We start from the raw sequence: 25,110 nt of genomic DNA, 5'->3' as shown, positions 1-25,110 counted from the left end.
GCAATTTTCCTCTCTAAACAGAGGAACTGGAGAAGGGAACAAGAGTGTGGCCTGATTAAGCTGGGCAAGGTTCAGGATGTTAGTTTGAGACTTGACTTTTATATTTGGGAAGGCAAGATTTAGACTTCTTCAGGCAGGAAAGCAGACAAGCAGAATTAGGAAAAGATGTGGTGTTAGGGGTGACCTGAACATCTTCATGTTTTGCATGAATTTAGTATGAATTTTATATGTATTCCAACTCATAGGATTTCAAGGTATCAACTTAATAGTCATAAGACATGGCCCTAGAAGCTCTTGGTTTATACAATGCTTTAATGAGCTCATTATTTGCAGTAAGCTCATGATGCCACTGCTCTGTAGGCTAGATTTTTAGTTATTGCTAGTTCATGTTGGATAAGGATTTTCATTTGAACAAGAATCAGCACCTGGGAAACAGATACAGTATTAGCTCAAAGAAGTCCTTTAGAGCACTGAGCATGAAAATTAGTCTGGACACTTTCAGTCTTGGGACAGAGGTATTTCTGTGTTAACCTGATGAACAAATGTCATCTCTTTCTTCATCCTGCCTGGTCAACACTATTTGTTTGTTCAATCAAAGACCTGCTTCCTGACTGGAAAGCATGCTATTGTGATCCCTTCAAATGGGGATTTTAAGCTTCATTGAGGAAACCCAGGGAAAAATGAAAAATTACTTGTATGTCTTTGAGAAAAAGACTTTGCAGATCTGGCTTGCTCTGAAATCAAATGGGTCATCTGCAACAGGAAGCAAAAATGACCAGCAGAACTGAGGAACTGAATTTGTTGTCACAGAGAGGAGTTTACATTACTTCTAGGTAAAATGGGTGTATTTTTCTTCTACAAGTACTTACCTTTTCTTGCAAAGCAAACCTTTTAATGTTTGTGTGAGTCTCGTTACAGATTGGATTGTTCTTGGAGGGAGTTTGTAGTGCTGCTCTCCTGCCAGAGATTTCCAGGTCTGGTGCTGACCCCAGATTGCAGCAGCCAAGCTGCTCTGGGGGTTATTGCACGCAGGCGCAGGGTGTATTTCTACTGATATTCCTGCAGTCCTTACACGGGATACAGACGTTATTTATTTTTTTAGATTTTGAATCTTACAGACTTAAGAAAAAACTCACAAATATATAAACTCAGAGTTGCTCCAGGTGATATTATGTTCATGAATGAAAATGGATGTCTTTTCTTTTTTTCCAAGTCTTTTTCACAGTTGTGAAAATAAGCTGTATAAGCAGAAAGAATAAACTATACACAATGTGCTGAACCCAGTGTAAACTGCCTGGAAAATCAGAGAAAGAAAACTTTTTGCTTTATTTTTTCAATTTAGTAGAAAAAATGTTGGCAATGCACTTCTGTTCATACCAGTTTAATGCTATCTCCATAAGCTGCTGCTAGCAGTAGCAGTGTAGAAGTTCAGGGCTTTCTTTTGATGTAGCAGAGCAAAAACCAGAGGATCATTGCTGGTTTGTGCTACTGGTGAGCAGTGTCTCTCTAAGAATCAGTTCAATTGATTTGTGTCAGTGCCTTGGAAAGCAGCAGAGATATGCACTGTGGCAGTGAAATCATACAGCAGATGTTGTTTTCATTCACTTAAACAAACTGCTATGCCTTTGTGATCTGTGATACCACAGTTGCTTTTCACTCAGAGTTTTGGTGGCTGTTAAATCTTTCAAGGCCCAAGTTTTATAATCCTGCAAGGCTCCTCAGATACATTCTTCTGCACAGTGCATAAGGTTAGTGCCGTACTGAAATGCTGAAACTGTTGAATCTATCCCAATTTAATGTTTCATGTCCTTTTTTTCCCCTCTATTCTGGGCTGCAGAGAAATACTGTAAAGTTAGTTCCGTTTCTTAAATGCATTTCCTTCCAAGCTCTTCCATGCTGATTTCCACTTGACTTTTGTATTATTTTTTTTTCTACAATTGTCTCAGGCGTTTCCTCTGGAAGATTTCCTCTGCCAGCCTTTGGGCCACATTTGTGTTGGGAACACAGTTAATTTGTATATGGGTTTCAACTATTTTGTATCTTATTCAGTAAAACAGATTTCTGCCCAAATTCCTGCCACCCACCTTATGAACTATTATTGTGTAGGTACTATATTAATTTATATTTATAACAAAAAGATAGTGTTTAAAGTTTGAACCTTCTGTGTATTTTATATCTCTTTCTTTATTTGGTTTAGACTGTGAGATACTTAAGATATGGGCTTTGATCTTACTGTCTCTGTGGAAAAGCTTCATTTTCCCTCCAGATGAATAGCTTTTGCCAAGATTTGTGGATGATAGATGATTGATAATATTTTTCTTTTCATTTTTCAAGCATGAACAAGAAGGTTGTCTTGAAATGACAATTGAACAGTGACTAAAGAACAGTTAGAGTTAGTTGTAGACTAGGAGTGACGACCTTTGATTCTTGCATTATTGAATTAATTGGATACTGTTGAAAGTTTTTGCTGGAGGTTGTTATATTAACTGGAAAAGGTTATGAAGACTTTGGAGAAATGAAGTACCTATGTAAAAGAGATAAAGTTAGATATTTAGGATTGAAGATGATGATTCCAGGTCATTTCTGTGATCAGTTGCCTGTCATCACATGTTTCAGTTAGCTTTAGCGTTTTTCATTTAAGGCGGCCCTGCAAAAAAAAAAGAAAAGAAAAAATATGGTTATTTGCAGAAGGAATCTTTTATTACTACTGATGATAAGAGGGTGAATGTCACCAATCAGTATTTGAGTGGCTTCAGTGTGTCTGAATCAGGCTGTGGTTGCTGACCAGTTTCATTATCCTCATGTGCTCTCCTACAGTTATGTAGTATTATTTTTTATGTAGTATTGTAGTAACTTTTAATTTCCTGCCATCCAAATAGGGCAAAAGAATGGCATGAGTCATTGGTAGAAGAGGCTTTAATTGTTCTGGACACCCAGGGGAAATCTGTATTGATAGTAAGAAAGGGAAGAAAGAGAAGGTTAGAGGATTTGGATTTTGAAGATGGACTACCCAAGCTAAAGCTGCAAATACCTAGACAGAAGCACTGGTGCACATTATTCTCTGCTGCTCACCATCCAGTGAGCATGTTGGACTCCCCTAAGGCTCAGCTCTCCTCTGTCACTGCATAGTGCCTGGGACAGTCCTACCAGAGCCTCTGGGCTGATACCCACAGCTTCCGTGTCTCAAGTTAGTTTTTCCAGTGTAGTGAGGACTGAAAGATGCTGGGTTGGATGTACTTGGTAAATCAAAGCTGTCAGCTCTAAAATCTGTGCTTTCTCCTCTGGACAGACCCTTCGACTCAAAGGAGTTTGTGCAGACACTGAAGAGGAAGCCAGGATGCTGATGCCACCGTAGGAGAAGAATGGCTGGAAGGAGCTAATGATGAAAATGACATGGATGATCAGTGTAATATATTGGTCACTGCTTAGTTTTAGCAGGGGCTGAACAGTAATCTCCATGTCATTTACTTCCTCCCAGTCTGACATCATCAACCTGCCTTAAAATAACATTTAAAATGGGTTTTATTTTGTTTTCCAGTAAAGGATATAAAAGAAGCAAATCTGCCCTTCAGCAACAAGCTTATTGCATGTAATATTCTAACTTTACATCATCTCAGCCTAATCTCTTTAGACTTTCTTTGATTGCATTTTCCAGATGTAAGCACTTGCTTTTAGCGAGCTTTCTAGATTGGTATTTCAAATGATCTGCCTATGTCAACTGTTTTTACTTTAAATTTGCTTTCAAAATCCTTCCAGGTGTACTTCAAAGTAATTGGTGTGCTTGCTATCATCTTAGATTCATGTTTATTGGAGAAATTATGCTTTCTTTTCCATGTGGTTTCTCATACCCTAGGAAAGCAATATTAAAATATGACAGGATGGCATAGCAGCTGGCTGTAATGCAAGTTTATTCCTTGCAGTCTGATTAATTGTGAATTTCTTGGATTAAGAATAAAATGTCCTGTAAAGAAGATGTGTACTATCATATTTGTCCAAGCTGCTTCCTGAAGTCTCAAAAAAATGGTCATGAATAGATTCTTGCATCTTTATTATTACATTTCTAAATACTGTTATTTTTCAGATAATGGTCCATTCAAAATGCAAAAACCATTTATTCATGTTCCACAATGCCCTGTGCTTGTGACAGGCATTGGTGTGATAAACATACAACTACAATAACATAGGCTTCAAAAGAGAAGAGAGTACTTGGCTTTTTAATTTAGGTGTTGTAGCTATCCTTATTCTGGCCTATCACTTCAGAATATTTTCATTGCAATTGCTTTCATAATAATCTATTAAACTTCACAGCTGGCCCTCCACATTTTAATCTGCCCTTCTAATGTTCTTCTGAGGAAGAGCAGTTCATGCTGATCTCAGACTTCAGTCATGAAAAGTTTTGAGACAGATCCCTCAGAAAAAATCAGAAGTCACCCTTCCTCAAAACAAAAAAAAAAATCAGTGCAAGTTCTGGGGCTTTAGGCACTTCTTCTTCACTTGTGATAGCCTTTAAAAATTCCAGGAGGAGAAGTTCATTGTGCTAAACATGACAATTGGTAACAAAAATATTGTTTCTGGAAAGTACCCAGCTCTTACTGTGACTGCATTTTCTACTTTGAAGCTTTACTTACGAGAAGTGGTGTGGTGAACTCATTCATCTTTATTGTGGTGGCTAAGGATGGTCAAGTGCCTAGAGGAACACTTTAGTGTTTGAAGGTCCTGGCTTCAGTTTTAGGCAGGTTTCTTTGTGGCTCAGGCAGCTTTATCCAGCCTGTCTTGCAGGGATATTGAGACGGAGGACTGGGGTGCTTAGACCCTCCAGTAAAAGAGACTAAATAGGTGACCAATGTCTTTTGGATTTGAAGGGAAAGAGTAAAAATTTCTTTGCCCCCGCAATGTTTCACTGTCTAAACTTGCACTACTATAAACACAACTGTTCTATTTCTGGGATTGCAAGGGTATCTTCAAGGGTATTGGTTTCTTATGAAGAAATAAGTGGAGCTTTAAAATACGAATTTAAGTATTAGCTTTCTCTCATTTATTTTTAGTAAAATTTACATAAGAAGCAAAGTCAGTGTTAGTATAGTCTTGTTAGGTTGTAGTTTTCGAATGCCTTTACTATACAGTAGCAAAGCAGTTTGCAGAGATGAGGGTAAGGAAAAGGATAGCTTAATTGTAACCTAGGGCAATTCAGAAGCAGTTTATAATAAGGGCTTTTGTAGGATGTGCATTCCAAAGAGGCTTGTGCATAAGAAAATACACCCACACTTTACAGGTTGGAACTGAGCTTACTTTGTGTGTGGTTTGTTAGTCAGCAGTGTCGAGAGCTTTCTCTTCTAAATACTTTTTGATTGTTTTGAAGAACACAAGTGCAACATGAAATACTGTAATCATACTAAAACCATCTAAAAATATTAGCTGGACTCGTATGATGAATGTCAAGGGAATGAATTCTGCAGCTGGGATATAAAGTGTGTGAAACCATAAATTGGAATGTATCACTTGACACAGCATGTTGGAACCACTTGTAAATGCGCACTGGAAAGAAAAATCAAATTGTGTTGTTAATAATTATTTTTTTCCCTAAAATTGCCTCTTTACCCCTCCCTAATCCAATCTATCACTGAAATGGTTTACCTCTATCGGCTTGCATATCTGTGCTGTGCTGTCCTGGAGAAATGGAGGCCCAGCAAGGGAGAAGCAGCCTACAAGGTCTAGAAGTGCTGCCCTGCATTCCGACTTCAAACACTTAAACCTTCCAGCTGGCCACCAGCTCTGCAGCAGCAATGTTGCCTTCAGTTTTTTTGGCCTTGTCCCAGCACTTGGACTTACTGGAAGCAGCTCTGCTGCTGCTGGGGCTGAGACACGTGTGACTGGAACGTGGTGTGCTCACTCCAGTGGTATGCATCTGAGCTGGTGCTGGCCTTGGGAAGGAGCCTGCGTTCCTACCTTGTTTGCCACCTCTCTTCACCCACGGTGCATTGTTTCCTTCATGTGTCTTGCAGCGTGTTATCCATTCTGTTTGAAACTCTTCCAGGATTCATGGTTTCTTTTGGGAAATGTTGCTGCTGCCAGATGCTAGATTTCTAGATGTCCTACTGAAACTTCCCTTTTCCTTGGTTCAACCTGTTAGTACTCATCAGAATTCTCTTCTTTAGTAATGCAAATAATATTTCTTTTCAGTCCTTCCCCCATGTAAACCTTTTGGATTCCACATTGCTTTCTTCTAGCTTCTGTCTGGCTGAGATATAGGCAGCTGTTCTTTCCCTTTTCAGGTCTTCCTTTTCCTGTGTAGTACTCCTAGTTGTTGTATCTACTCCCTCCCTCTCATTAGTGCCTTACAGTTTTTCTCATAATAGTATGACAGTTTCTATACAGAGCTAGATTAATGCAGCATTCCTTTGTAATGCACTTCATTACATTTTTCTGTGCTGTTTTATCTGTCTTTTAATTTTATGATTCTTATGATCTATGTGAACTTGCTCCATAGAGTTCTGATATTATTTTAAACACCGAGGAAGACCTAGTAGTCTCAGGAAAGATCCATTGATTTGTGTTGTTATTTATGTGTGCTCATTTTTATAGTTCCTCAGGAAGCTTTCATACACAGCTTATCCAGTTCATTAGTTCCTTCAGTATTTGTTTCCTTCAGTATTTTTCCCATTTTGTTTTTAGAAAAGTGGTGGCCAGTGCAAGTTGCAACTGAATTGCTGAAGTTCAAGTAACTTCAATTAATGTCCCAGTAAACAAAATCAAGGCTAGTTTAGTATTTGGAAAGGAAAATTATACAGTGTAAGAAATGGATCTCGTAGCTTAAAACAAATACCCCAAGCTCCCATTTTTTAAAATTTATTTTATGATTTTTATTTTTAAGTTGGCATTGGTCCTGTGTTCCAGCCTGCAGTAACAGTGTGTTGTATTTCAGTAAGTGACAGGATGTTTATATTGATCCTTCATGCACATTAGCAAGGAGGGAGTCCAGTAATTATAAATTGGCAAAATTCCTGTTGGGATGACTTGGTTTTCTCCCCTTGAGGTCCTTCTGAAATATCAAATGGAAACAGGAGTTTTCATTTCCTGACACTCTGAAGTGCAGTTATTGTAGACTTTGAAGTGGAATATATTAAAACTGGCTGGTGGAAGTGAAAATCTAATTGCTGCTCTGCCCTCCTGGTGATAAGCCGTGAGCAAGAACAGCGCGAGGTTGAAGTTAGTGGCCAAACCAGGTGATTCTGGGTAGTTGGCTCTTCTGAGCAGAGAGCATACCTAATGGTAGATGGTTATGCTCTCAAAGGTGGCTGAATTGCATTGCTTTGCAGTTTCTTGAAACTTGGTAAACTCTCTAATAATGAGCTGTAGTTTGCACCAGAACTGCGTGAGGTGATTCCAGAAACAAAACCATGAAATAGAATTCCTTATATCTGAAAGCAGATAGAAGGATGAATCAAGTTCTACATGATGCCATCTGAGAGGCATTGTTTTTTATAATTATTTTTAATTTCTTCCTGCAGTGATGTAAAAAGATAAAGCTACATGATCCAGGAATTGACTGTGCAGAGCACCATGATATCCAGACAATGAAATTGATGTTTTCAGCCCCAAAGCATTGTTTGTTTGTGTGTTTACTTAAAGTGATACTTTGACTCTATTGCAACTTAGGAAAGTGGCTGCTATTTTCTAAAATATATACCTTTCTCCTGTTTCACAGTGGCATGCAAAAATCTTACTATAATGAAAAGTCTTACTGTGGTGAATGTTGCATTTGTTAGTCCTGATATTAAATGAGCTATTTATGCTTTATGTATAGTCAACTTTTTAAACAGCAAATGTTTTCTTCTTTTCTCTTTGAGGGTAACATTTATTTCTGTTGGTTTGAGACTTTTAAAAACCGTAAGACAGTGAAAAATCCTAATTTGTTTGACAGAGAGAGCCAGAACATTTTAAAATTTGAAAAGATTCTTGTGCTTGGTGAATCTTGCTGTCATTCTGTAAACAAACATAGGAGGAATCTTCTCTTAATACAGATAAATCACACTGATCACCTTTTCAAAAGTTGAACATGGTAATTTTTGCTTCTTTTTTATGATAGCACGTTTCCTTCCTCACCTAAACCAGCGTCTTTATTCTAACTCCCAGTATTTTTCCTTATCTTTTTGCATCCTGTTTATTATTCCTTTATGACCATGTTCTTTTACAACTTATTTACAGCTTCACTTTTTTTTCCTCTTTTGACTCTTCATCCAAATTTATTGTAGCACTTACTTTCTAGTGTGGAATTAACTACATATTTGGAAAAATGGAAATTTTATGAAAGGTACTTAAAATTTGTGTCCTTCCTAACTGTGTTTGCAATGTCTGTGCAACAGTAAGCTGTATATTGTACCTGGGTCTGCCTGTAGAAACTGTTTCCCTTTTTAAGTTATTTTTGTTTGTATTTGTGGTCAGTCTTTGTATGGATCTTTGTGTGTTAATGATAGCACACATATTTCTTAGGGCCTGAAGATGACTGTGAATGCACATGCATTAGAAAAAGACTTACCAGGTTTTGCTGCTGTATTTGTAGAATGGGAAGCAGATGTGGTTTAACGCTCATACTGTTCTTCTTCCTACAGACAGAAGCTTGTTGAAAAGATGTTTTGCATAAATTTGATTTTGTACTGGTACCTTATGGCATTCTCTCAATGAATAAAACATTACTTTGAAACAATGATTTGCATTAAAACAGTCTTGAAAGACTTTTATGGAAATTTGTGCAGTCAGTCACATTATCATGATTAAACCTTAATTTAGCCCTGTACCTAGTACCATGTATAATCTTTGTGGACATGGTCTGGTTTAGTACTCTGGTAGGCTACTGCATCATGTAATCTGATTGTGGAGCTTCCTGAGCTCCACTCTGAAAGCAGGTTCATCGTGCTGCTCATTTCTGTTGGGAAGCAGTTGTAAATATTTCCTCTCTAATGGGAAGCTTTCCTCTTTATTCTAGCCTGCATTTATTTAGGGTTAGTTTATATCTATTTAGTCATTGTCAGTATTATCCTTCAGTTCAAACAGCTCCCTTTTGTCATTGGCGTTGACAAACAGTGTCTTTACAGAGCACAGTCTTGTTCCATCCAGCCATTGTTTTGTACAGTGAGCTGAGCAATTTTTGTCCCTTCTGAAATTATAGGCTCCCATTCATCACTCCCATCTGAGTGGAGCTTCTTTGCACCTGATGAGCTTTCTCTTTTCTTTTATCAATAACTAGAGAACAGTGTGTTCCACTGTTGACTTGCATGAAGACATAACTATTTTCACTGCCTCTATTGGAAATAGATGTAAGGGGTTTGGTGCATACAGTGATGGTTTATGGTCAGTTACCATACTTTTCTGCCTCTTCAAATAGATTAATTCTACATATGGAATAAGGATTCATATTCACATTGAAAGGTGTGTTCATGGCCATCATATTTAATCCTGTTCTTGTCATTTCAGTCTGCAAGTTCATTCATTTCTCTCCCAGACAATGTGGTCTGCCTTTCTTTTGATGGACATGTTGAAGATAAGATAAAATATTGAAAAGCAGTCTTTGGTCACTAAAGAAAAGTTAGGTCACTCCCTGGACCAGTATTCAAAGAATCTAGTAATGGAATATAAGAATGCTGTACAGAGTTAAGCTCAAGTCTGTCCACGTGCATTCATCAAATTTCTTATGTACCCTATTTCTTATAGGCACAACCAATAATTTCTTCTTTAGTTATTTTACATATCTTCTGCCTTGTGCCATAGTTGCAATTTCTCCATTCACTGGTTTTCCCACAGAGCTCTGCTGCATTATGTTTCCCCTGTTTTAAAAAAAAGATTCATATTTTTTCACTAAATTTCCTTTTGTCAGTTTGAACTGTTTTCCCATTTCCAACCTCCTTGTTTGTTAAATAACTGTTTCACTTCCTTGTTTGTTAAATAACTGTAGACTTATAGGTCTGCATTGTGTCACTTTTTTCTTCTTTCTTGGTATTCTTTGCTAATCTCTGTGCATATCCCACTGCCATTTTTTGGTGGAATTAGTAAAAATCCCTTTTAATGAATTTATGAGCTATTCTGTGTGACGATAATCCTATAAAGACTAGCTAGACTTTTATGAAATATGTGTTCCTGGGGACCTGGGTTTGCAAGAGGCCTTGGAGTTTTTGTTCTTGAAAAAAGTAATTTTGCTAGCAGTATGCCAGAGGATTTTATTGTTCCCCTGCCCCCATTTCCCCTTTTTAAAAAATGTACACAACTTTCAATAAGTATGTTTGCAGATAGGCTTGCCTAATCCATGCTGCAAATGTTCTGAGTAATATGGGCCAAAAAGTGCAGAGAAGGAGTGGCAGGAATGTACAGCTAGATTAGGTCTATGGTATTTCCTCTCTCAGCAAGATGTTCCCAGATTAAATGCTCATAAATTTTCAATAATTTAATGTAATTATAGATTAACAGGAAGTGTTGAAACCTTCCCTTCCCTTTCCTGCAGAAGAATCTGTTTTCTGCATTCTTACACCCATCTGAAGTTTGTTATCCTACTGCAACTCTCTTCCACAGTCATGTGCCTTCCCAATTGTGGATAAACATCATGGTATTTCTTTTGTTTGGCATTTTCATATTTGAATTTTTGCCAGGCTTTTGACAGTTTCATAACTAAGTGACCTTGAAAAGTGACATTTATGTAATGTCTACTGACTTCTCTTGAAAATGGGCATAGTTGAGCACTGCTTTAGAAAGCAGAAGTTTCACTATCCAGACTATGTAACCTTTATTCTACTTTTCAAGGCTTAATGACATGTTTGCATGATTTATAGGAGGACATGGCAATTGTGTTACACAATGGCATTTTTGAGTGAATTTCTTCCAAACATCTCTGTTGAAAGTGAATCACTACCCATTGCAACGCTGTGGGAATCTGGTAAAAGAGTAATGATTCCACGAAGGATTTAAACACAAAAAAGGCCTTTTATATAGGTATAAACTTGTATATCCTTACAGAAGGTTTTTGTTTTCAGCTGGGCTTCTTTTACATGGAGGAACATAATTCAGATCTGTCTAGAAGAGTGAGATCTCTGGCACATCTGATTTGACTTGTTATAACTTGGTGAAATTCGTGGTTGGGCAGGATATTATGTTAAATCAATAAGGAAGCAATTTAAAGAAGTTCTGATAAAAATCAGATGAGATTTTTAACTGGTTGAGAAGGCTGTCTCAAAGTGAGATTTGTATGTAGTTTGTGAGAATATAGAAGAGCTACCTCATTCAATGGAGCTAGGTACATTTCTGCTACATGTGTTCTGAAATAACCTTTTTTCCATTTGAGTATGAATTTTCTTTAAAATTGTGAAGTATGAATTTTTGTTTTTAGAGGTGCTGCAATACCTTAGGGTTATATGAACATATTTTTTTATGTTTTGCTTTTCTTTTGGATGGATCTTGGCAAGTAGGACTCCTGAAAAATAGCTGCTTGAATTAGGGGTGTGATTCAGAAAGGACCTACTACTCATCCTTGTTCTAGAGTGTGAAATGCTTTTGGGATTTTCTGCTGAATACAGAAAAAATACAGAAATTGGAGGGGGAGGGGTGGTGTCTTCATAACCTCATAAATTGTATATTTCATTGGGATATTGGCAAATTAGATTTCAGTTTTATATATATTTAACTGATGGTGTGTGAAAATGTGCAGTTTATTTTGTATAAGCCTTTTTTTAAACAGATTTGCTCATTTTTCCAAATTGTATGGCATTTAATTCCCATAACATAACCTCTATTCTCAAAATTATGATTTGTGGTTAAGTGAAAAAGCTGAATCTGCATCCCTTCTGTTGAGAGATGCACCATTTCCTTTTGTTTCACTTAAACTTTGCAGGATTTCATTGCACTTTTGCTTAGGTCAGCACCGTTGGGAAAAGAAAAACAAGCCAAATCTAAATCACTGTACAAGAGCTGGGTTCTTGGCTTTTATTGCTTTCCCTGGTCTCTGCAGCACATGTCATTTTTTTGCATTGAGTAGAATGTAGGATAGAGTCCTGGAAGGGACCTTTAAGACCATCTAGTTCCAAGCCCCTTGCTGTGGGCAGGGACACCTTCCACTAGACCAGGGATGGAGAGCAGTGGTGTCTTGCTGGGTCACTGTCTGGATGAAAACTGTTGAACCTGTCTCTAACGAGTGAATGTAATTTTGTTAGATTTAGTTAAATTGTATAGTACCCAATTCTAAATCTCTGCTTTGTGTTTCTGTCCTACAGGGAACACAGTGAGTAACCTGATTTTCATTCTACCTCCAATCTATGGTGCGATTCAGACCTATAAAGATGGCCTTGAAAAACGATATTTAGCTGCATATTTGTGTCTTACAGGTATGTGTAAAACTTAATTTGCTCTTTCCTTATAAAGAGAGCTCAGATATGCAATGGAAAATCTATCTAGATATTGATAAACCAAGTAGTTAAACCAAAATACTATGTGTGTGAAAGGTAGACCTCAATTTGCTACACTTGTTAATGTTTACACAAATTTGTATCTTTTGGAGGAACATGAGATTAGAATTCACTAAATAATTCGATCAGATTTTAAAGTGATCCTTTTCTGGCTTTGGGTCCTGCTCAGTGCATCTTAGCTCGCTCTCTGTACTTTTCTGATCATTTACAGAAGGTGTTTTGTGTATTCTGCTTATAAACAGTTTCACACTATATTAGTATTTTTGTGACATTTGTATGGGAGAGTAATAGAAGAAGTGGCCAAGATGTAGAGGGAACTGGAAAGGCATTCTTTCATTACTTCAAATTTGTTTCCAGTTCCTCTTTGGCATATATCACCCAGCCATCATGTCTGGGAAGTTTTGCAAGAATGGAAGAACAACATGATATTCATGTTTAGATCAACTCAAGGGAAGTCTGTCCATTCTAAAATAACAAAATTCAGAAAATAACCAAGTTCCTTTTAAATGTTAATTATGTGACTAGAAGTCTTGTTCCTTATGAAAAAAACGTTTGAAGATGGTTCAGATTTGGCAGTTGGATCTCAAAACTAGATTTCATAGAATCTCTGTGTTCCACAGGATTTCTGTATTTGCTATAGCTCTTGCCTTATGGAGGTTTTTCCCAGTCTTTGGAGTGGTAAGGGATTGATAAATGTTACTTTTAAAATTGGCCTGTTATGTATGTGGATGGACCTTGTAGAAAAATGCCTATCCATGTGCTAAATGTATCCTTGATACCAGTTAAACTGTAGCATACACAAGGTGCAAATTCACCAGTTTTCAGTTATATTAGCTTTCCTGATCTATGTGAAACATAGGCAGCAACAATGCACTGCTTTTCATATTGTCTGAGCACTTTCTAATAAGCCATTTGTAGGCTTTCTGTGGTTTCATGTAATTACTAATTTTTGTCTCAGTATGAAACAGAGAGAATTCTTAAAGGTCAGGGCTTACTTTTAAAAAGAGGTGGTAGAAGTGGTGTGTAAATGTTTGCTGAAGTTGATTTTGGGTGTTCTTGAATCAAAGTGTCCCATACTGCCATTCTTTTTAAACTATGAAAAGGAATCCCTTAAATTAAAACTTAGTTTGAAACTGTTTTCACCATGATTTGTGGCTACCTCTGTCAGTGACAGTTTATGATGGACAGAGTGCGCAGTCACTATCTGACCAGAATGTCAGGCTGCCACACCAGATGGGCATTTCTCATGTCCCATTTAATGTTTAAAATATTTTTAAAAAACAAAAAACCCAAACAACACCAAAAAACCCCAAACCCACCAAGAAAAAAAAAAAAACCAAAAAAAAAAAAAAAAAAAAAAAAAAAAAAAAAAACCAAATAAAAAGCCAGCAAACCCAACTGTCTTTGATCACAGTAAATACCTTGTATTTCAATTTTTCCTCTCTCTGCTGTTGCTGAAAGCGAGCTCAGCCTGTATTTGGACAGCAGTGCTGGAAGACAGTCCTGAGTTCCATCTAGGCTAATCTGTTACTGAGTTGGCTTTGATTCCTGTCTGAAGTGACAAATGGGTTGATTTTTATCTCATATGTTGGAACCTAACATTAAAGGTCTCTCCCAAAAGTGTTTCCCTTCTGCTTTGTGTCTGCTTCAATATTTGTAACCCTGTTTTACAGCAGTTGAAAGATGTAAAGAAATGTAGAAGACTTTATAGTTTGCAGTGAAAAACAGGAACAAGATGATTTGGAATCACAAACCATTTAACATTTGCTCTACTACAGAATAAAAGCAGTGAATGAAAACATAAAAAGAATTTTAAATATGGTTGAAATATGTCAGGAACATTGCCATTCTCTCTGTGCATGTGACTGAACAAGAGGCATACTGAAGTGGAGATAGAGTAAGTATACAGAAAATTCTTTTTGTAAGGAGTATCAGACAGAATTCTTTACATTGTATGAATTTTATTTATTAACAGGTTTCACTCTATTTATTTAATTTGTAACAAATAAATGTAGACTTAATCTGTGAAAAGATAGTGAATTTAACACAAACTTGTGATTTCACTTGAGACAGCATGCTTCATTAAAGACCATACAGCAGAGCTTCTAAGTGAGGGTTCTTTTGTTAAAGGAGAAATTCTTTAACAGTTCTGCTGTGAAGATGGGGGTGGAAGGGAGGGTACTTTAGTTCAGTTTGAGCAATTTTGAATAGTTACTGAGATTTTACAAGATACTAAAAGACAGCTGTCAAAGCCAACGTTAAAATTAAATCTGTTAGCATTTGAGAACATGAGGTGTTGTTTCTAGACATTATTTTGATCCAAATCAGCTGCTTCTTTTGCATGCTTCCAGACATTTAGCTGATTGTCAGTTTCTTTGTGTTTTGCCGCACCATGTTCAGTTCTTGCCTTTTATACCCACAATCTCTTTGGTTGATATTTATTTCCTTTTTGAAGTAAATGCATTTTGCACTATGAAAGTTCTGTTCATTTCATAGACATGTTAAGATCTTGGCTGCATAACAAGGGGTATTTCTGAATAATTGTTCAAATAAATTTCTTGTTCATACTGGTGCCAATACTGAGTTACACTTTTCAGCAAGGCCTTTGAGATACAGCACACTGTTCTCAGCCCTTTTTTCTGCTGCCTTTCAGCATAAAGTGCATGTTCTCAATTAACTCACTAGGACCTGGGTATGATTTTTAAGCTGTAGAGAACCATTTAATCAGCATATAAATTATGAAGAATAATCTTAAGCCATTATTTCAGTATGTTGCGTCACCTGAAGTAGGTGGAACAAATCATCAGACCATTCCTACCTCAAGGAATAAGCAGTTGGTTTAGAGTAGTTCCTTATGATTCTGGAGTGTTTTATCAGATTCTACACATGCCAGTTCCTCATACATCTTGGGGAACAGTGATTTTGAAGGGTCTTGATTTTTAAAAAACTCTGTGCGTGTGTGTGTGTATAAATACATATATAAAAAAGTGAAACTTCTGGACCTAATGAAATAAGAAAGCACTCGATGAAGTAATGTTTGTTAGATACTTCACTTGAAATTTGGAAGGATTGTTCTCATTTATGTTTCTTTGGCCTGTTTAATAAGGGCTCAGTAATTCAAGCATTGCCAAAGTGGAGGAAGAAAGAAGGTAAAATTTTTCTATATTAGGAATAGCCATAGGAACTCTTAATAAGCAACTTATTAAATCTAATTTCCAGTGAAACTCTGTGTCTGTGAAAACACTTGTTAGAACCTCTTCAGTCAGAGTTAATTCCCTTCTTCTTACCTAACACCTGTAGAGAAGCTCCCAGGGCCATGTCAGTGTTGTTAAATCAGCTGTGGTTGGGAACATTCCTGAGTGCTGAAGCCAGGCAGCGTGGAACAGCCCGTGTCTGTTCATCTTAGCCTCCAAAACAAGGTGACCGCATACAGATTGCCTGCTGAGCACGGGCCCCAGCCTCTGCCGGCTGCTGGGCTGTGCCTGGAAGCTGCCTGGGGAAAGTGCTCGTTGGAACAGGCCACATTCATACCTCAGACTGTTCAGACAACTCACTAGTGCAGACACTTGTACCGCAGTGTCTGGGAATAGTACCAGCCAAGCTGGGGCTTAATTGTAGAGCTGTACCTCTGGAGTAACCAGTGTCTCTCCTGTCTCTTATGCTGTGGAGGGGAAACCTTTACAACACAAAATAATCCATTAAAAGTAGTTAATTTAATTCTACTTTTTCATGTTGTTTCATTCTTTAACTTTTAATGGTACAGTGTGTTGTTGTTTATCTTTAATTAAGTTCTGTCATTGTAAAAACATAAAACGGAATTTAGCTCCAAATTTAAACACCTAAATGTATGTGTCTACCTGTGCAGAAGGTTCTGTCTGCCAGTGCAGTCAGTAAAGTCAGGAGAATCATTTGACTTGTTATAAAACACCTGTTTGGCCAGCTGCATTACTCTTAATAATGACATTTTCTTAGTGGAAGCTTTGACAACTAGTTCATGTGTAGATACTTAAATAATGGTGTTTGCATCTGGAGCATCTTTCCTTCAGAATATTTTCATACAGTGCCTGTATAGTTACCATTTCTGTGAAATCTTAATAAACTGCTTTTTCTGTAAAGGATTTCGCCTCATAATGAGAATTTTGAGTGCTGATGGAATAGTTACATCAAACTGAATTATCACTGATTATATGACGTTTCTGATGCTTCCTAAAACTATTGAAAAAAATCCCTCTAGGATTCAAATCCTGGAGGTTTATAGGGTTCATATATAGAGCTGGATCTTTTGTATAATATTCAATTATTTCTAGCCATAGGTATTGCCCATAAGTTTTTTGACAGTATTTCTATGAAGTAAAGTTTGTAGGTGCATTGATTTTACATCATCATAGCACCACTATTTTATCCACTGGCAGTAACCACACAGGGTGTTTGCTGCAGGACAGAAAAAGACCCTGTTAGTCTGCATAGAGCAGCAGCCCTGACTTTGCATTTCTAGTCTTCTGAAGTGCAATTTTGATCTCATAATATTGTGATTTAATGTGTATTCTCTGCTTAATACATAATTTATATATATCCCCTGTAACTTGGGAGGTTCATTGATGTAAAAATGCCAAGTGACTTGTAGCATTTATGAAAAATGAGTTACAGTAGTTAGAGAGGAAATAGTACTTACTGCTTCAGATGGTGTTAAAGCTTCCCAACCATTATGCAGCTTTTAGTGAGTTAAGCTCCTCTGCCAAAGGAAACACCTAAAATATGAAAACTGCTTACAAGGTAAGGAGCAAATTTATTGTTCAGTGTGTCAGTGGCTGTATGGGAGAGTTGCTTCTCTTGAAAACTTGTGTCATTGCAGTGATCGTGATGACTCATATTTTGAAAAGTACAAAGCTGGCAGAATGTCTCATTGCAGATGATTTTTGTGAAGTAGATATTTCTTAAAAATGTCTCGAGCCTGGAACCATAAGATCTGTCCCTGAAAGCTTTCTTCTTCCAGGTATCTATTTTATATAGATACTATAAATAAAACATTGTTCTACAATGCATAGTAAAATTTCATAATCAGAGAAACTCCAGGTGTGATTATTGCACAGAAGAAAGAGGGGTTCTATCAATTTTAACTGTAAGAACTAACTATAGTCATGGGATTAATGAACTTGAAATACTAATATCTGCAGCATGCTAGATTTTTTTCAAAGACTGAAGAAGAATTAGTCTAGAAATAATTGCTTCTTACTGTATAGGAGGAAGGAAAGGAATTCCTTGATTGTTGAGATTTATTAACACAAATAACATTAACAAAAACAAACAAGAAAACCCCAGCCATATATTTTGCTAATTTAAAATCTGTTGAAATTTCTTATGCAATGATTTTGCCCGTACTTGAAAATGACATTTATTACAAATTGTAAGAGTTTGTATGCTGTGACAGGCACGATAATGGATGGCAATATTTTAATGATGATCTTAATGGGTTTTTTCCTCCAGAATGAACAGTTGTTGTCACATATTCTGTATACATAGAAAAATGGCTATGAGAATTTCTCATCAGAATCTTAATGAAGGTGAAAGCAGTTATAGCTTGCTGTTTGGAAGGATTTTTCAGAAGCAAACCAATGTAATCAAAATTTACAGAAGTGTGTGTGGTTGTTTGTTTTCTGGTAGGAACTCTGTTAATTTTCCCAGAGGAATAATGACACTGAAGTGTTTGGTAATACATTTTGAAATGTTCCTGTATTACAGTTTTGTATTTCAGTAAAGCTACATGCTTAGGTATTTAATTTCCTTGAGTAAGTGTAATAATCACAGTTTTAGTTATAACATCTAAGGAAGCATCTCCAGACATGTCTCATGACTGTCTTGGCAATCCTTTACAGAGTACAGAGAGATAGAATTCTTGTTTATGCATCAGTGAAACTTGACTGGTGTGTGTAGACAAGGTGATAGTCTAGCCACAACATATAGCAGCACTACTCAGTGATCAAGACTTGAGTGCAAATTACTTGGCTTTCTCTAAAACTACAGTCTGAGGTAAAACATAATTTCTTGAAGGAAGACAAGATATCACATTACTGTACTTGTTCTTGCAATATAAAACTGAGCTAGTGTTTGATGCGAGTGTTTTACTGATAATATTTCAAAGTAATGAATGATGCATTAAATACTGTACTAGCTTTCCTCTAAACAGAGCAATCTAACTTCCAAGAAGCATTATTCATGCCTGACTGAAAAAACTGTATAGGCAAAGTATATGTCTCATAAAGTAATTTCAGAAGTAAATTCAAAATGTGGAAAGTATTTCAAATAAACAGAAATAATTTCTTAGAAGCTCATCTTTCTGTAGAGAAGGCTTGGAAATGGTGATCTCATATCACAAAACAAATCCACGCTATGTGGGGTTGGTTTGTCTACCTTGAATTTCTAGTTCTGAGTTCTAGTAGCAATTCACTTCTGCTTTTGAATCACTGAATCGTCTTGAGTTGGAAGGGAGCCACAATAATCATTGAGTCTAGCTCTTTAATGAGCAGCCCCTGTGGGTATCAAACCCCAGACCTTGGTGTTATTAACACCATGTTTTATGGAGACAACAAAAAGCTTTTGGTAAAATACATGTTTAAAACTGGACAGTGAGCAGAAATACTGAGAGACTTTCAGGAGTACTAGTTATTGAATGATGCTTTGCCTTATAGAAGGGTTGGAACAGAGAAATCTTAATTCACTTAAAATTTAAAAAAAAGGGAAAAGATAGATTGATATATAATATTCCATTCATTCTGGGTTCCCTCTGCTCTTCTCCTCTTTGAGATTATGCCCAATTCATAGGACACAGTATTGAGAGGAATTAAAGAGGACATTCACACCCAAAGCCCTATAAATTCAGGGATTTCATTGGTGACTAATATATTAAATAGAAGGCTGTGGAAAAAGGGGGGTTTGTCTCTGCAGTAGAATGCTGATGTTCTAATTTCTTTCTCACTGTTAAGCATGCATTTCATGCATTTAAGTTAATGTACCTGAAAATTTTACATGGATACTATTATGCTGATGCTAGTTTTGATTTGTTTTCAGCTGTGGGATTGGGATCTTGGTGCTTTCACATGACCCTGAAGTATGAAATGCAGGTGAGTACTGATAAGTAGCTGTGAATCATTTTCTGTGCGTATCTTGCTGTTCAGTCATTTTGCCATTTCTTGTCTAGATGAAACTTGTATAAAATGAGTTAATCTACCTTAAGTATCATTGTACATCACTCCTGCTCTCAACAAGGCAGTAATGCAGGTCTTGTTTCAGTAGGTATTTTCCACTGATTATATACAGAAATATGTACTTGCATCTAAAATAAGAGCTATCATCAATTGCTTATGGTGGTAAAGGACACTTTATCCTTTGGGAAATCATGTTATCTTTTTACACAAGATGTTATTTTAAAATTCTCACAGGTTTGGCATAATAGCAAGCAGTATAAACTGGAGTTATTGCTATTTATTGTAACTTTTCTCATCTTTTTGTTTCTGTTTATCTAGATGGAGCTGTAGCATTAATATTGAAATCAGTATCTTCTGAGTAGTGGTAATTGAGTCATTTTCCCTCTCTTTTCAAGCAGACAGCATTCTGTAACAAGGCACAGGACATAGGGATTGTCCTGGTATTTCCTGTTTTCTAAAGAGACACAGGACGTCTTGTCCTGTTGTCCTCTTTTACGTCTGCAAAGAATAAGGAAATGCATCTTTGAATTAAAGTCAGAGTGAAGTGGGATGTTGTTCAAGATTAAGAAACCTACATTTAAAAGTCTGTGCTAGAAGTCTGTGTTCCCACCACAGTCAATGGAAATACAGTTTAATCAGTGGAGTGGAGAAAGGCAGTTGGCTGGGCTGAATCATTCTCCAGACTCCACTGGCAATCTTTGCTCAAAAAAGATTCATTTGTCTAAACAGAAATGTTTAGTGTTATTTTAGACCCTGTGAGTGTTCTCTCAAGCCTCCAGCTTCCATGCCACAGAGGTGCAGGTTTCTTAGACTCCTGTCACATCTTCCAATCTTGGATGGGTGTATTGGGAGTGACAGAGCATCTCAGGTGGCATTAGGCAACTATGCTGTGGCAGCTGAATTGAATCCTGCATTTCTGCTGATCACAGTGGGACCTACATATTGCTGATTGTTTGATGTTTACCTCCATGATGCTCTGGTTTGTATCTCTAGCATGTGGTGGAGACTGTCAGCTTCTACAGAGCATACTGTTGTCACTATTCAAGAGTATTTGGTGCTTTTCTTGGCATGAAAAAGGTGGTTTGTACAGCCATTTCACCACTCTGTTCCAAATTAGGGTGCCATTTATCTGTATTTGGTGGTGAAACTGCCTTGAATTTCCACTTTTTCATATTACTTCCCTCAGCTGCTTGTTCCTATCATGGCCAGTATTTCAAATCCTCTTTCTCACACTAATGCAGAGGTGAGCAAGGGCACCCTGAAATCAGGATCATTAAAATGATCCAGACTTTAAACCTTTTATGAATGGAGAGATTGTAGGTTTTTGTTTGTTTTGTTTCAGGTGGGGGTTTTGGGGGTGTTTTTTTTGTTTTGGTTGGGGTTATTTTTCAGCTGTTGTTGGATGTTTTGTGTGTGTGTAGAGGCTTTATTTTAATCCAAGTCACTTTGCTGCTACTTGCTCAATACTTCTTGTGTTGCATAAGAACAACTAAGGGACCTATGAGCTGTGGTAAATAAAGTGGGGCAGAAGCAGATGATGAGGAAGCAGGAATGTCTTGCATCATCTTGTCAACTGAAGTAAAAGGCTTCGTGTGAGGCAGGGAAAGTACATTTATTTTGGCAGCCAAGTGAAATCCACGAGTGGTCCATAATTATTCCAATTGTTTGCTTACTGATCACCATGGAGGAAACAGTTCAACCAGTAAATAAACTTTCTTCATTCACTTTATCTCTTGTTATGGTTAAAAATCAGCATAGCTATTCAAGGAGACTTTTTTATTTACATTTGTTTTGCAGTCTTAATACTGTAAATGATCGATTCAATTTGCTTAATTAAGAAAAATGTGAACACTTCTGTTCTTGAAAGCAGTTGTTTAGAATACTTCTGAGGAGTTCACCCCTTTTCTGTTTTTTTTATGGGAATTTGCTTGATTGGATTCTTGAGGAATGCACAAAATACTTATTTAGCCAGTGAAATCAGCCCCCTGAGTTCCCTTCTTTCTATGGTTCTTCTTTGTCCAGGCATGCCTTTGACAGAACTCCTAGAAGCATTAATTCCTTTGGATACAGAAGTCATTGTCTTCTGCATGCAAATTTTAGTTAAGATCTTTTGAGAGGCTCTTTGTTGCTACTGTAATATCCCTGAGATGCTGCCAGCATATGAACTTAAGAGTGTAGGCACCTGCCCAAATTTGAAAGATTTTCCTGTATTGTATTTCTTGTTCTTCCCCCACCTTTTTCTTTAATGAGGTGTTAAATGACTCACACTCTTTAATAGCCACATGAATTAATCCTTTAGCTAATGCCTATCAGACTTGGAAAAGCAAATCTCTGAATTTGTAAAATATATTACTATAAAGCTGAATTCAGCTATTACTTTTATTTTGTCCCCTCTAAGGCATCACAGCCAAGATAAACTACTGTGATGGCAAGGTGCCGTGGAACGTGCCTGCTAGCTTCAGGTGCTCCCAATGTTCCTGCTACTGTCTTTGTGCTGCCTGTTGTGGTCCCTGACCCTGTAATGCACAGGTCCTGGGATTTTAGCCTTGCTCTGCAAGGCTGGTTGTGTGCTGGCTCAGCACCTGGACCTGGCTCCCTGTAAGCCAGACCAGTCTGATCCCCCCACTGGAGAGAAGCAGTGGCAGTGTGGGGGAGGAGGCAACATCTGCCCTGTCAGTGGCAGCTTGGCGCCAGAGCTGTTTAGCAGTTTTGTGAAACAGTTCCTGAGCTTTATATGACCAAAATCACAATAAGCTAATACTTCACACTCAAGATAATAGATCTCTCTACTCCTGTAAAGAAGAAATTTCAAAGCTAAGATGAAGTTTTTGACTGTGCAGTTAGAAAATTATCCCAAACCAAGCAGAATCAGGCTGGCTTTATAAAAGAGTTTGCGTAAGCTGATTACTGCTTTTAACAAGTTTCATTGTTCAGAATAACATGGTTATGAATAAGATTGTTAAGTACCTTGTAGCAGTGGTAGGAAAGCAATTTATTTACAGACACAGCCACCAAGAACTTTGAGTGATGATGGAAAAAGGTCAAAATCTTTTTTGCATCTAGTTCTTGTTTTCCTTAGAAGTCAAGCTCTAAAAGTTCTAAAAGCCCTATTAATGTTTGCTTAACATATTAGAAATCAGAGGCTATGGATCTTCATTGATCCATTTGTATCCTGTTTCATTCCCATTTTGATGAAAGAAAGATTTTCAGTCTTTCTTAAGAGGAGGTAAGTTTAATTGTATATTTATAAGCAGAAATTCCTGAAAGTTCTTTGGTGAGAAATTTTACAAGAAAATGATGCTATGATTCTTTTTCCTTCTAATGATAAATGGCAATTTTGAGTTTACCTGCTATTGAGAAATCAAATTTCTTGGGATTACCATTTTAATTCTGTTCATTAAGATGGCAAGTTCCTGGAGAAATAACTGTTTCAGCTGTAACACACCAGTTTTCTCCCAAAGTATAAAAATTATTTAAGATAATAAAACATTATATGCCATCATAATTTCTGGGGGAAACCCAACAAAACAGCCCAAAAGAACATCAAACAAACAAAAAGCCCTGTCTCTGGATTAAAGCAATGTAAGAAATTTCGAAAATTAGGAAGTAAACATGTGAGCATATTGCCCATCTTAATAGACTAAAATTGTGTTTTATGCTGTGGAAATATTACATTACAATTTCTCTGTCAAGTAAGAAGATGCTACTGACTCTAAGGCCATAGATGGGATGGTCTTCTTCAGCCTGGCTTTACAGAATTAATTCTTACAAATATTTTAAGAGGTATGAGCTGCAAAAATGTCAAGATTCTTTGAAGGCATGGGCGTTTATGAAGCATAATATTCAAAAGATTCAGAGTAATAATGTTTTAATGCAGCAGCTTCAGTAGCTGAACAGGGTTTGACAGTGCTACGTGGATATCCAAATGACTTAAAAACTCCTGTTTACTTAAGACTTACCCTCTCCTTAATTAACTTAGACAAGCTTGTGAGTTAAAAGTAGCTTTCATGTTTTGATGTCTTTGCTTTTTATAGCTGTTGGATGAACTGCCAATGATATACAGTTGTTGTGTGTTTGTCTACTGCCTGTAAGTATTTGTTAATTTTTTTCCTTGAATATTTATGAAATGTTAACTTTTGAAATGTAGTCTCCAAAGCCAAATTTAGCATATACAGAAAGCTTCTACTACTTTCAGTGAGATCTGTTTTTGTGCAGCATTATGATATTAGAGAACCAGGCTGGCTTTAGTCCTAGTTTTTGCTAATTTAAATATATTTTACCAGTTTGTTGTGTTTTTTTTCAGCTAGGGAAAAAAAACCCCACTCATTAAAGCATGTGTAGTATACAATCAGAGCTCAGTGCTACTTGTATAAAAACAGCAGATATAATAAAATCAACTTCAGTAATGCCTACGAAATTAGCAACATTATAGTTTATTTGAGCTGGATTTCTATGATGTAGTCTGGCTCGAAATGCAAATTTCAGGTTTCTGGCTAAACCTGCTTTTCACTCATCTGGAAAATTAAAGGGACAAGATTTTATGAGGAGTTGAATGCATATTTTGGACATAGTGTCTTGGAACATGCATGACAGCTTAATGCGATGCCAGGATATGTTCTCCCATTTAATTTTGGGAGCAATGGAGCATTTGACAACTGTAAAGATACCCTAAGTTGGCTTTTTCTTGCCTGTTGCTGCAAGGTCTGGATTTAATATGATTTGTTCTGTCACTTGGTGAATCCAAATGATAGATCAACTTGTTGCAGACTAAAAGAGGAAAAAAAAGGCTTTTTGCTTTTGAACATATCAAATATTCAGCTGTTGAAAATGGTGAAGATTACTGGTAACTTGCAATGGAGATGGGATGCTTTAGGACTAAACCCCTATCTATGGAAATTGCTCTCAGTTTGTGACTCATACATAAGTGCGATTTGTACAAATTCAGGACCAGAATCATAATGCCTCTTTTAGTGGAAATATTTCCATTGTAGCTCCCTATCTCCTTGAAATTGCCTTTGCATTTGTCTGATTTGAATGTGATTGGAAAAAAGGATGAGGAGTGGTTATAAAAATACATCTGAGTTGGTTTTGGTTTTTTTTTAGTGCAGTGGTTACTTTATTATCTTCAAAAGCACTGAAGTCTGTTACTGCATTTATAACTCCAATAAGATTCTGTGTATTTATGCCTGGTAGCAATTAAAATGCTCAGAAAAATGAGCTAATGTGTAGTTCAGGAGGCCTTTAATAATTGTTTTGGTTAGCTTGAAGGTAAGTTGCAGGTGGTTGTGCACAGGACATTCCCTTATACATCATTCAGTTTTGCTGATTCTCAAACTGTAATTACTTCAGCAAGCCATTTTGCAATGTAGCACATTGTACTGCCTTTAGACTTTTTGTTTCCCATATGTGTTTTTATTTTATTTCCTTTTATCAATTCATGATGGTGTCTATTTCTCCAAGTTTAT

The 25,110-nt window shown here is 36.8% G+C and overlaps 1 protein-coding gene across 1 annotated transcript in view; it reads left to right on the top strand.

Moving 5' to 3' along the window:
- Positions 1 to 25,110, top strand: part of ACER3 (alkaline ceramidase 3) — a 56,250-nt gene that overhangs the window by 6,967 nt on the left and 24,173 nt on the right. The window contains exons 2-4 of the mRNA XM_036382729.1: positions 12,252 to 12,362; positions 19,509 to 19,561; positions 23,680 to 23,732. Of these exons, the coding sequence (XP_036238622.1) occupies positions 12,252 to 12,362; positions 19,509 to 19,561; positions 23,680 to 23,732 (217 nt within the window). The remainder of the gene's footprint in view (positions 1 to 12,251; positions 12,363 to 19,508; positions 19,562 to 23,679; positions 23,733 to 25,110) is intronic.

The sequence above is a fragment of the Molothrus ater genome, chromosome 2 (genome assembly GCF_012460135.2).
Source record: "Molothrus ater isolate BHLD 08-10-18 breed brown headed cowbird chromosome 2, BPBGC_Mater_1.1, whole genome shotgun sequence".
Lineage (NCBI taxonomy): Eukaryota > Metazoa > Chordata > Aves > Passeriformes > Icteridae > Molothrus > Molothrus ater.
Note: the sequence above shows the minus strand (reverse complement) of the source record. Positions and strands in the feature narration are given on the sequence as shown.